Consider the following 13,426-nt stretch of genomic DNA (forward strand, 5'->3'; position numbering starts at 1 on the left):
TGTGAATGAGATTTATAGCGTAGGCTGCTGTTTAATGCCCGGTGGAATGCTGTTTGACGACCCGACCTTTGTTTGCTTTTGCCTCACAGGTACAGGATTGATTTGCATACGCTTCACCAAGCCTTTTCCTGCTAATGGGGAGGGGTGGCTGTTTAACCTCCACCCACAAGCAGGAGATGAGCGATTCCAGGCAGATCATGATGTCGACCATCGGCGACTCCGGTAGTTCAGTTTATTCCGCTCGACACGAGTGCCACTCTCTATGTATTCAGTCTCGGCTTGTTTGTTACCGACACATGTAACCGTGCTTTGGTTTTGCATTCAGGTAGTTAAGGCTGGTGCGTCAACTCTAGGAGCTGAGAGAACTACTACTCAGAAAGAGAGAGAGAGACGAGAGAATCCGAATCAATTGCTCAGTTTCCCTAAGTGTTTTCAAGGTGAGGAAATGAAATTATCTTCTTTCTGCCTTGGGTTGGTTTTTACCTGAGAAATAGAAGGCGAGCGGGTGGGTGGGCACTATGATGCTACCGAAACTGGGAGCTAGTGGGAAAACTGGGAGATCCCTCACAGATACCCCAGTAGATGCGAGTCCAGACCTGGCTGTGGAAGCAGTGGGATGTCTCCACCCTAACAGCAGACCTGTGCCCAGGCTTAACCCGAGAGTCAGACTTCACCCGCTGGAGGCAGCTGGGCAGTTAGGGAGCTATGCTGTTGCTCCCCTGAATGCGATAGGACCTGGGTGCATGGAGACAACAGGAGAACACAGAAAAGCAGTGCAGAAAATCTACATTGACCTCCGACCTGTGCTGGCAGCTGTCAATGAACCTGAGGACTCTTCAGGGAGATGCCCCTTTGAGCAGGAAGCGTCTCTGGTCCAGTGCGGTGTGAGTACCCCAGAACAGAAGGAAATCCTTTCTCCAGAGCCACCATTCCAATGCAGAATGCACCCACCGAGCCCCTGGAGTAAATCAGAAGCAACCTGGCTGCTCAAGACTGTTTTGCCTCCCATTGCAAAATCATCAGAGAGGAATTCTCCAAGCCCAGAACACATGAAGATTCCAGGGGTATCTCATCCCTCTGTGGCACTGGTAAGCCTATCTGAGGACAGCAGTTTGATGGGCTCCAATCGCTGCATGGCATCCCAGAACTCTCATCTTTTTCACAAAATGATCTTCCAGCAGAGCAGCCCTGAGACCTCCAGTCCTGTGAGCACAGAGATGGTAAGAGCTTGACATTTATCCTCCCCTATTCACTCCCACACCATCCTCCATCTTCAGCCCATCTCCCACCTTTTCATTTTTTTCCAATATCAATGTTCAAATTGAGCTGCATTAAAAACTCTGCATCCACCATCTGAAACAAGAACGAATCCCATACTGTTCCCTTCCTAGATGCACATGGAAGTTTTAAGATGTGAGCATTGCTGTTCGTTAGCAGAAAGCATGCTGGTAACCAGCACCTATTGAGAACGTGATCATCTTCCCCTGTAGAGAACTTTAAGTGCTTGGAATGTCTGTCTCCCGGCCAGCATGCTGGATTAATGTCATGTACAGATCATCAGGCCAATTCTCTCTGCAGAGGCCTTCGCTGGAGCCCCAGGAGGTTGGGGTCCCCATTCAGCTCCTGCTCAAGAAAATGAGAGAAAGGGAGACGGAGGGGTACAGGAAGGGAGGCACCTGCACCGACCACCTCCTCTTCGCAAGAGTTCTTCGCTCCCTGAGAGAGGAGCAGCTCCACCTGGATTCCCCAGGTCCACTGTAAGCACATGGCCCCGTCACCTTTCTTGCACAAAACATCCCTCAAACTGCTTCCACGTCGGGGACAAACCCTAAAACTGAAATGACTTTAGGTGCTTTTCAAGAAAATGCTTGATGCCCTATTGCAAGGACACTGACCTTCGAGACACATGAACCCTCCTGCATGTTAAGCAATATGGGTAAAAGATAAAAAAAAGTCACATTTTCACGGTTTCAGAAGAGGTGCATGTGATTTGTTAAAGAACAATCAAGTACAGGAGACCTCCAGAGAGTCACATCTGAAGAAGTAATAGCTGGTGCAATCTGAGCTGTGTGAGAAGCGCTTGATTGAATGAGTGCATTTGCATTGTAGTTGGAAACTCTGAAACTTTAGTGTCACAGTGACCTGAGCGATTGGGCCTCCAAGCAGGAAAGCTGCAGTCATTATGTACTTCCTAGTACAGGTACAATTACTCAGTTTTGACAATGCAAAATGCAGCCCAAAGCCTCCCATTTCAGCATCTTTAAATTCAGAGAATTTCCTAATTAACCCAGCAGGCCAGTTTTGCACTATGACTTTATGCAATATGTTTGAATTACTGCAAAGCAGCAGAAGGTTGCCTCCTTTATTCTTCGACATGTTTGTAAAGGTGTATAAAAAGAGACAATGCTTTGGAGCTTAGAGCTCCAAGTACCAGTGGTCAGAAGTTCAGAAACCCACTTTACAACTTAAATAAGCCAGAACATTTCAATCCATTTGTTTTCCTGTCATTCTTCTTACATTTCAGGGTTCAGTCTGGTGTTGAAACTTGGGAATGTTTGGGCAATGGAGTCTTTCAGAGAAATGAGCATTTCAAGGCTGAAGTAAAATTGCTTTAACATGAGGGAATTCAATTTAAAAATAGCTTCAATCACCAATTTACTTTTGGGTATCTGGGGCTAATACAAGCAGAATGAAAACATTAATTTAATGATGGGAAACCAATATTTAATCTGCATAATAGGACTAGCATTTCTTTTTTATTTATTATTCAATGAACTGTAGCCATAATTTCCTAAATCGTTTTTATAAAGTACATCGTACATTGTTTCATAAAGAAGGTTAAGAGAAAGCCCGTGAATTTCTGATGGGATGCCACTTGGAATTTCTGCAGGGAAAGTGGGAAGTGCACTGCGTCCAAGCCAAGCAGGGGACACAGGAGGGACACCACAAGGACATGCAGTGACCCTTCAGCCTCTCTCTCATCCCACCGGAGAAGTAAGGCGCTTGTGACTCTCAGTCTGTGCAAGAGGAGCCTGCCTGCGCTGAGACACAAAGGACCCTGCAGCAGTGGAAATTCTACTTCACAAACACACCTTCCCTAACCCACATACCTCCGAAGAAAGAGCAAATCCCAAAAGGAAAACGAAACCTTGCAGGGGATGTTTGTTTAGTTTTACGTGTGCTGTTAAGGTACGTTCACATCTTCCAAGGGACTGGCCGAGTGTTCTTATGCAAAGATTCAGTTTCCAGTTGATCAGACCACAATTGGGAACATACTGTACATTTTACACACTGAGAGTTCAAACATTTTAAAAAGAAATGATGAGATCTGGAAAGCCCCTGGACTAACTTGATAATGCATAGTTAAAAATAATCCTCAACAAAACAGTGACCCGACCTGTTACACTTTGGATTCAAAAGCATGTAACCCTCCCTCCCCATCTCCTCTAAGACGGATCATATATCTACAGTCGGCCCTGTGTTTTCTTTCTTATCAAGTCAACACACACACACACTGAGCTTTTCATCCATTAAAAGTTTACTATATGCATATATTATAATATATAGATAAATTCATACTTCTGCAATTCATTATGTACAACCTAAAGAACAAAGTACTCTACATGTGTGAAAAAAGCTTTCATACATTCAGTAGTATATACAGTACATATCTTCAGCATGCCTTACAGTCCAGAAAGCTGCCTTCTTGATGGGAAGCAGTAGTGGTTGTTCCTCCTTTTAGCTTCCCCACTCCACCAGAACACTCTGGACCAGAGTCACAAAGAGCTTTGATTCAGTCCGAAGTTTGTCACTGCAGATTTCAACATGGGGGACAGAACAGAAGACACGTGACCCGATAAAGGCCATGAGTGTAACCTTGTACTCAAGTCGTGCAGGTTCTTCAAGTGCTTGCATGGACCACTAACATTAGACAGGTGCTAACTGTGACCCCCGCACAACCAGAGCCGTAACATGGTATGAATTCAACCAGGACCTTTATTATGTCATTTGTAATTAACAGGATCCATAGAGCAATTATGGGGCCTGAAGGTTTATTGAAATGGAGCTGACTGGATGGCATGTAGGGTGAAAAGCCCAGGACTACATTATTCAATCAGTTTATTTTTCAGAATCACGAAAATGAACTTAGTGAAGTGTGGGACGGTTCAATTTCTATGCCAGCATACTCTGAGTCAAACTCCAAGTGTAATAACCCAGCTGGAGAAGCAATGAGCTCACAGGGAGAAAGAGCTCTCTGGGAAGGATACTAGAACATTGTGGGTTAACCCTCCTCATCGCTTGTTTGTACCTTGTATATATCTGGGTAGACTGGAGTAGTTCCGATAATGTATTTTTGCTCAATGATACGACACCACAAACTAGGCCCCAGACCTTAGAATCCTGAGCTCCATGCTGTCTCCTTATTTGTACCTGAGAGCTGGACATTATAGACTTCAAACATGCAGATCTTAAAAGAGCAGAATTACAGCAGGAACCTGCATGCTACTCGTAGGGTCTCTACCTTATGAATTTGAAACTTAGTTTAGGTCGCCCAAGTTAGACCAGCCTAAAGTGCTCATTGCCTCGTTGCCTTGCGAACAAGTCTCTTGAAAAGCTCTCATAAAATAAATTGTATTTTAATTTTTGCTAAAGGGGTTTCAGTCCTCACCAGGAACAGCAGACTGTAACTGGCTGGATGTAATATTACTTCCCTACTCATCTTTGTCATCAATGGTTTTGTTTGCTATACAGCTGCCAGAGACGTTATATTATTGTAACGTGTGAATGGTGCACTTCAGGGCAAGCGCTGAGGTATTACAAGCTAAGAACACTGAATCCAGCATGAGTAAAGACCACCCAGAACCCCTCTGTGATGTTTTCATTTTAGACCAGATGTATCAGAGATCTGGTAAAGAAAAAGAAACATCACAGTGCTTAGCAAAACTGCAGTGCTTGAAGTACCACAGTTTTGATGAGGCTCCATAAAACAAAGGTGTCAGTAGAGAGAAGGAAATAGAGAAAATCATCATCCCAAAATGATGAACATGTCAGATTAAGAGGAATAGTAACAGTAACAGCGACTGATTCTAAAATCTTGGGGACTCTAAAGTTATAGAATGTTATTCTTCAAAGCGCTTTGTGCATCATAGAAATAACCACCCATAACTGAGGGCTTAAAGAAACAGCAGCCATTACTTTAAGCCTGTAAATAAATAATTAGAAATAAATAATTTATAGAAAACAAAAGTGCAACACTTTCCAAAGACATTGTGCTGCCCTTGACTTTTAAAATATGCATCTTATATGCAGATATGTGGGAATTCTATGTTTCAGCTCAGCGTTAATCTGCATGGGGGTTGAAGAGCAGAGGCAGACTGACCTCTGGCACATCATCAAGAGATGGATGAAAACATGTCACAGGCGGTGGTTCTAGCTAGCAAGGCACCAAACCTTGGGGAAAATCTGCCCAAGCAAAGCAGTGGTCCTCATCCACATGGCGAGAAGGTGCCTGCTCTCAGGTTCACTGCCCTACCCAGGCCCTCTAGCCTGGCCTACCTGGACCACCTCACTGGAGGATGGGTACTCCCCCCATTTCACAGCCGGCTCTCTTGCACACTGCTGTCCTCCAAGAACAATGTTAGACGCTTAGGGTCCTTCATGTCAAGGGCATCCATGATGTCTTCAGTGCCATTGACCACCACCTCCTCAGGCAGCTTCCCACAGCTGTGGCCCTTGGCATCATTAGTGCCCTCTACCCCATTGGCCATCGGCTCTTTCAGCTTGGCATGGTCAGTCCCGTCTGTGAAGCCTGCACTGTCCACAGTGACCTCTGCCACCCGGTTCACAGTCACCTCTCTCAGCTGGTCATCATCACTCTGGTCCTTGGCAAAGTTCACAAAGACCTGCAAGAGATCACCAAGCTGACTCGATGCCATCAAGACAACCCTGGAATTTGTCTCTCGAGGACATTAAGTCAATATCCCATATTTCTAAAGCACAGATTACATCATAACATCATAATTATTCACCTCCTGCAGTTATAGCAGTTCAGCTTTACATCTCTGTATAGTTCCTTCCACTCCACACATACCAAAAGCTCTTTTCCTTTTTTAATAGTTCCTCCGACTCTGATGACTATGGAGTGACAACATGGACTTCCATAACCAAACCCTGAAAATGGTATCTTTTTTTCATTGACAGAGGATACCCAACAGTTATTGACAGGGCCCTCACCATACCCAAAAACAGCTCTTGGATCATCATCAACACAAACAGGAATTCATGGACTCACAGGTCCATTCCATTGGTACTTCCCTACCACCATAACACCCTTTCTATTCCCAGGAACATCCGTTACAACTTCTCCATCTTATAAAATGACCCTTCCACTGGAATTTTCTTTCCTGACCACCTCATCATCTCATATCACTGACCACCTAATCTGCACACCCTTCTTTTTCACAGCTCCCTTAACCACTCACAGCAATCATCCACATCAGGCGCTTTCCCCTGGAACAGAACCGGCTGCATCACCTGCAAATATATATCCAATACCAAGCACTTTCAAGGCCTCTCTTTTCATTTAGAAAATGCCCAGCTGTTTACATTTATTAGACAGGAAGAAGACTGCTTCAGGGAACATGTCAGAGCTATAAGGATCAAAGATCTCTCCAATCCGATAGTTCCCTATTTCACCTCTAACAGCCCCGATCTTTCTGATCTCTCCATCTGCATCCCCACAGAGGGGTTTTCGGAACTCCTATTGTAGAGAGCCATCCCAAACCAAAATTATCCTCCAACATGGACCACACCTTCCCGCTTCTCTCACCAACAGACTTAACTCCTTCTAAATCCTCTCTATTCATTTGCAGATTTCAGCTTTACACACCTCTGCTCCTGTTCTCCCCGAGTTTGGACTCTCATTCTCACCCGCTTCACGCCCAATTCCTCCTTGCTCTCCACCCCTTCTTGCCTACTCGGTCCTTCGTTCTCCTATGTCTTATTTATCCGCTACTTTCCCTCTCTCCCTCATACCCAAAGAAGGCTCCACAGCCTGTTCCTTTGCAAGCTGAGTTCAAGTCATACCAGGGCGACAACTACAGTAACCAAGCGTCCCCACCCAGTCTCTGACCGTGTTCCAGCCCGATGCCCTGGCCCGCCCTTGGATCTCACCTGGTCCAGGGTGGTTTGTGACACAGAGTAGTCCCCGATGCCCAGGCGCTGGCAGTTCTGGGACAGCGTGGCGAAGACATGTGCCAAAGAGCAGGCACGGGAGGGCAGCTGGTACTGCAGCACATTCTGGTGGCGCTCCTTCAGCTCGATTCCCAGGAAGGCACTGCGCATGAAGAGATCCACGGGGCAGGGCCGGCCGGTGGGTGCCGACAGGCGGAGGACGATGGTGTAGCCGTCGCCGAACCTGGGCAGCAATCAGGGTACAGGGCTTCAGTGAAAGGAAGGCAGGGAGCTACATGGCTGCTCAAAAGAAGCCAAAAGGGAGCCAAACAAAAAAGGGAACCCATTGGCTCACTTCGCAATAGGAATTGCATTATAGGACTATCAAAGGGTGCAGATGCTGTGGGAGCTCAATAACACGTATTGTATCATTGTGAATAAAAAGAACAAGACTACAATACATGCTTCATTTTATTATCTCCTCCTGTATTTTTAATACACACAAGCAGATAAAGGTTTCTTCCATGCTGAGAGGAGAATGAGAAGAGACACAACGTTTAGGCTGTGGAGACTTTTTCAGGAGAGAAGAAGAAGGTCCACACCTGGAGAAGGCTACACAGCTGAAACATTGAGTCTCTTCTCTTCCTGGGAATGGAATAAACCTTTAGCTGTTCCTCTGCAGCCTACGCCTGCTGATGCAGCTCCCTACTCGAACTTTGTTTAATACACATACGACCTCTTCCAGTCATTAATCAACACTTGTCAGGGCAGGCACAGGATCCCCACGGGTGCTACCTGTTCTTGAGGTGCTGGATGGAGCCCAGGCAGCGGAACCGCCCATTCACCATGATGGCCATTCGAGTGCAGAGAGCCTCACACTCCTCCATACTGTGGAGAACGAAAGAGACACCGGCAGTATCAACCAAACAGACACACTGTACTTAACTCGTCATCTCTGTACAAATATCTTGATTAAGTAAAATAAAAAACACTAAAAATACTGTAAGTGTTTATTAACATCATTGCAATTTTCTGAACTCACTAGCACTAATGCTCTGTCCTCTGGCAGGAGTCAAAAAAAAGCGAAACACTAGCTAAAACACTGAGCTGTTGAGTGCTATCCCCCCCTACCTGTGGGAGGTGAGGATGACCGAGCGGCCCTCTTTTATGACACTGAGGATGCAGTTCCAGAGAAAACGTCTGGCCTTGGGGTCCATGCCAGTAGTGGGCTCATCCTGCAGAACAAATGCAGAGACTCTGGTAACAACAAGCACATGTTCCGCAAAGGTCCAACGGCACCGTTTGCAATTCCAGAGAAATGCAACAACTGCAGACTAACCAGGAAGACAACAGGGGGCGCTCCGATGAGGGAAATGGCAGTAGAGAGCTTGCGCTTGTTGCCCCCGCTGTAACCTCCCGCTGGACGCTCGGCGTACTGCGTCAAACCCAGCTTCGCCACACCCCACTGCGCCACCTAGAGGATGGGCCACAGAACATAACACTTTGACAGTCCAGCCTTTTTCTGTTCACTGACTGAGAGACAAGAGCTGAATCCAGGGGTTAAGTTCCAAACAGTGAAGTCTGGGATACAGGCCTGTTATTACTGTTACCTTAGCAACAATCTCCTCCTGGGCTCCTCTTAACCGGGTATAGAACTCCAGATGCTCCCTGCCTGTCAGCAAGTCACTGAGGGCATCGAACTGTGGACAGTACCCCATCAACTGGTGCACCCTCTCCAGGCTGGTCAGCACGCTGCCAGGGACAGGGCACACCGTTAAGATGGCTCAAGGCTGCCAGTTCTCAAATAAATGCTAAACAGCACGCCAACTAGGGAATGGAAATGGAATTCGTATTGCATAGCAATTTGACACATTTCAGATCCCATGAGCTCCGTGCTCACAAATATTAACCAGTAAAGAACAAAAGCCAACATGCTATACAGTACGTGCATATACAGTACATGCAGTACAATTATAATTCCATTTCTGCACATATAGATAGAAAAGGAAACCAACAACTCCTTGATTTTTTGCAATGTTCAGTGGCTGAACTCCACAAAATATATCCCTAGCAAACAATGAGAGGGGTCAAATGCAGAAAACAAAGATCCAACAGAAGGAAAAGATCTAAGAACACTTCCAAAGCCAAGAGAAGCGTTTCTGCAGATGAACGTGACCTAATAAGACTTCAGATGCTTAACCTTTATAAGAATTAACAACATTCTTGTAGCATTTCAGTAAAGACTGGAATTACAGCCAACCTGCCTCTAACCACTGTAAATGGACACACTGGGTGAATATCTATTAGTTGCTCAAATGAAGGTTTAAGAGACACACTCACATGGGTGTGATTAAAGGAACATTTGGTATTAAAAGAACTTCACAATGTGTTGGCTGGATTTGCGTTGGCGTTTTACAGCAATACAGCCTCCAGTCACCATACTTCTTAGATTCATTGCAAATTAGTAATGAAACTTGAGCCACCTAATATATTGTAGGATGGGGCCTATCACATCGCTTTAAACAGGCTGCAGAAATAATGATTTCACTTCTGTACAGTATGTTTAATCTACCGGTATATAATACTACAACATGATGAACATGAACCTCCGGGGATGGTGAAGGGTTTTTCACAGATCTGATCCCAATAGCTCGTGGACAGAAGGTGTAGGCAAGGCGGGTTCTGCTTACCTGTATCCACTGAGGAAAGCCTCTCCTCTGGTGATGGAGGTATCTCCTGTCAGCATCCGGAATGTGGAAGTCTTCCCAGCACCGTTGACACCCAGCAACCCAAAGCACTATCAGACAAAGACAGGCAAAAGGTCAAGCCAACTTTCCACACCCTGTATACTTTCCATGGGCGGCCTTAAATGTATGTCAGTGCATCTCTTACACTTGTCCGCTTATACAGTGCACTTGAGCAAGGGCAAGTAAGTGCTGCTCTGTAAGTGCACTTTGTCTGTATGCCATGGTCTGACTGTTCTATGTAGCTGGAATGTGTGGTGCTTCTGTGTAACCACACAGTACCACTGTTTCATAGGTGCACTGTGCTGTTACGTTAAAGGACAGTGTATACTTCGATAAAACTGCACAGGGCTCTTATTCCGTGCAAAGACACTAGGCTCTTGCACCACATAGCATATTGAATAGGTTATCAATAGAGTTGAGCACATGCAGTGGGGCTGTGAGTGTTCCACGTACAGTATGCAGGGTCAGGACTGTAACAGAAGCGCTCTCTCTTACCTCCCCTCGAGGGATCCCCAGACACAGACGATCCACGGCAGGAGTCTTGCGTTGCCTGTACACCTGCACAAACAAGGCATCAGAGCCTGCTAGATTTAACATTAAGAAGGAAGCGCTTAAGAACATCTTAGGAAGCTAAGCTACTGCAAGAGAAAGCAACCGCATTGAAAAGCAGAAAAGAAGCAGATGGATCTCAGTGAGAACACTAAAAACAAATTAAAAAGCTTTTTGGTCGACTCCAACCACAAGCAAGACTTGCAGGAGGATGCTGAAGTACGAGGAGGGCTTGATGGCGGCTTCTCTCGCTCTCCTACAACCCTGTCATTTCCTTCACGAGTCTGATCACCCAGCTCACTACTCAAACAATCCATCTCCCTCACATGTATCTATTTATCTGTCCTTCTACAAATCCTTCTTCTTGCAACTTATCAAAAGCCTCCCTTGATGCCGTCTCTCCCTCCTGAAGCCTCTTCCCTTCCTGATCCCCCTCACTCACCTTGCTCAGCTCCTTCAGAACCAGGATGTCACCACTGGGCCTCCCACTGCTCACTCGCGCTCTCTCCTTGGCTACATCCTCATCCTCTGGGCCCAGGGGAGGCAGAGAGCCCACGAATGGCCTGAAGGGCGAAATGGACACTCCTGGCCTTAACGCAAACAACCATGTAACTGTGCAGATTATCATCGAACACCGGAACATGTCCCGTATGTCCAGCAGGACGTTAAGCAACAAACAGCTTGATTTTACTTTTAGGCCTAAAGTGGAGGAAATCAGTCTTCTAGTTGCAAGCACAAGCATACAACACCTACACAACAAAACACCTGATCGTTTAAGAATAATTACTCTTAGAAATTTTGAGAAGCAAAAACAATTCTTAATTATCTAATTATTCATATACAAAATTAGATCACAAAGGTGGGCAAATCAGGTTGGTCAAATGTTCTTTTAGTTGTTTTCAAAAATTAATCCATAAAACCTCATCTTAAAATTTAGCTTTACTGTGCTTCATGTGACATGGCAATTATATCCGTGTCCAAAGCGCACACCGCTGCAGCGGTGAAGAAATGCGATGTGCTTTTCTTACTCATTTCACATAAACTAGAATGTCAAGTAGGTAGCTACGTCAGCATGTGTAGGCTCCAAAGGAACAAATAAAGTTTTTTTTTTCCATGCTGAAAAGAAAAGAGACAACATTTCTTCACAGCCAAAACGTTGCGACTCTTTTCTCTTCAGCGTGAAATACACCTTTACTTGTTCCCGAGCTAGAAGATGACCATTATTGTGGGCTGGAACATGCCAAGCACAGGGTGGTCCGGCGGCGCCTTGTTACCATACCGGAAGCTGATGAAGAACTTGTACTGCAGCAGCAGGGTGAAGAGGAAGAACACCGCTCCCTGCACTGCCATAGCAAACACGTTCTTCCCAACAAAGTCCCAGGACAGTGGGGACAAGGTCTGTTTCGCTCCTGAGCAGAGAGAAAGGATATGGCTCTCTACGTGCTCTTATAGAATCCCGATAATATGGAATAACAAAGGTTCCAAACAAGAGACAGCCGTTTAACCCATCTTGTTAGCCACTCAACAGAAAAACCTTCTCAGTCCATTTCTTAAAGTAGAGCTCTGCAACCCAACTTTAAATATTGAGTGCTTCCTTCATGGGATATTCAGCGTCTCTACTCAGGAAGAGCAGTGCTGTGGGACTCAGAACTGAAAGGCCAGAACAGATGTGCTGGCAGATGTGGGCAGTGCCAGCACAGTAGAGTACTTTGCTTTCAGATGAATGAGATTTTTCCCCTGGCCTTGCATGAAGATACACAATATTTAAGGACGGCCCTCCTCCCCGAGGAATGACGTGCAGGGAGAAGCAGGGCCCCTTACCCAGGCGCTGAAAGGCGTCTGCCATGGCCTGATTCTTGGCCATGTCAATGAGCCCGCGGCCCAAGCAGAAGTGTGGGAAGATGAGGAAGACCTTCTTCAGAATCCTATTGACGTCATTCAGTGTCTGCATTGGAGAGAAGGAGGCAGGAACAACAGATTCAGCAAAGACTGCGATTTCAGTTTCTTCTTCCTTTAACAAGCTGCTGGCAAGAAGAAATCAGCAGAGAACTCTGGGCATTGAGGATAAAGTGCTCTTCTTCCTGATCTCAAACAAACAGCAGAGAACATTGGGTTTTAATGTTAAACTGTAAAAACCCAGAAGGCATTGTAATAAAGTGTATAATTATAAAAAATGAGCACATTTTTACTGCCAAAGCTGACAAATCTGAATAGCCGCAACACAAAAAGAAGACCATGGCTTGATTTGCTTTAAATGACTTCTCCTTCATACTGCTTAGTTTTTTTTTAAATTAGGGGGCCCAAAGTGAACGTTCCTCATGCAACAGCAGGGAAGAACTCAAAGTGGCAGCATGATTACATTCATTGACTACGCAAGGCTCAGAGACAGAATTGCGATATGTATAAAAGTTCTCCTAAAAGCTTGAAAAGTAGTTTTGTAGTAAACAATCAGTCCCAGCTGAAACAAAACAAAAGTCATTTTAAATTCAAAGAGTTTAATTGCTCCCAGTAGATCATTATATTTCTTAAATAGAATGATAGGATGGAAAAAAATCGTATAATTCACACAGTAAAGTCTGAAACAGTAGGCTTACTCCTACAAAGAAACTGGGAGACGCATCTGGGTATGAATGTTTCTAAAATTCTTAAAAGTCTGACCAGGACCAGGCAAGCAGAGGGTTTTGGGACAAGTTACCCATCTATACTGCTGAAGCAAATGTCTAGGGATCCCTGAAGAAACCCTTGGATGAGATCCTCTGACTGATGAGCTAACAGAAACATGCAGTAACCACGCTGAGTCGAGCAGCCTCCTGACATTTAGACCCTTTCCCATATGATCATGCGTCTCTATGAGCTGGCATGACGCAGCCCTTCTCAGTTCCTCGCCAGACTGGCTGCAGCTACCAGTATATGCTTAGCACTGACTACTGCAGAGGCTGGTGTTACTCTGAGGGGAG

At 45.4% G+C, this 13,426-nt stretch overlaps 1 protein-coding gene and 1 long non-coding RNA gene across 4 annotated transcripts in view; one reads left to right on the forward strand and one right to left on the reverse strand.

Annotated features, from left to right (window-relative positions):
- Positions 1-87: 87 nt before the first annotated feature.
- On the forward strand, positions 88-5,247 carry LOC148639051 (uncharacterized). The gene is made up of 3 exons (XR_015930907.1): positions 88-1,220; positions 1,579-1,757; positions 2,891-5,247. It is a non-coding gene; the product is annotated as an uncharacterized LOC148639051 (long non-coding RNA).
- abca7 (ATP binding cassette subfamily A member 7) overlaps positions 3,521-13,426 on the reverse strand; it is a 35,166-nt gene continuing 25,260 nt past the window's right edge. For 2 of the 3 annotated variants that reach the window (XM_088622569.1, XM_088622568.1), the window contains 11 exons: positions 12,291-12,414; positions 11,749-11,878; positions 10,912-11,032; positions 10,416-10,478; positions 9,864-9,970; positions 8,784-8,925; positions 8,513-8,647; positions 8,305-8,408; positions 7,969-8,061; positions 7,174-7,417; positions 3,521-5,903 (listed from right to left, as the gene is read on the reverse strand). In XM_088622569.1, coding sequence (XP_088478695.1) covers positions 5,595-5,903; positions 7,174-7,417; positions 7,969-8,061; positions 8,305-8,408; positions 8,513-8,647; positions 8,784-8,925; positions 9,864-9,970; positions 10,416-10,478; positions 10,912-11,032; positions 11,749-11,878; positions 12,291-12,414 — 1,572 coding nt within the window. In that variant the 3' untranslated portion in view covers positions 3,521-5,594. Of the gene's footprint in view, positions 5,904-7,173; positions 7,418-7,968; positions 8,062-8,304; positions 8,409-8,512; positions 8,648-8,783; positions 8,926-9,863; positions 9,971-10,415; positions 10,502-10,911; positions 11,033-11,748; positions 11,879-12,290; positions 12,415-13,426 lie in introns of those variants that run through there. The other variant, XM_088622570.1, reaches the window with a different exon arrangement.

Source organism: Lepisosteus platostomus, chromosome 27 (genome assembly GCF_059453375.1).
Source record: "Lepisosteus platostomus isolate fLepPlt1 chromosome 27, fLepPlt1.hap1, whole genome shotgun sequence".
Taxonomy (NCBI): Eukaryota; Metazoa; Chordata; class Actinopteri; order Semionotiformes; family Lepisosteidae; genus Lepisosteus; species Lepisosteus platostomus.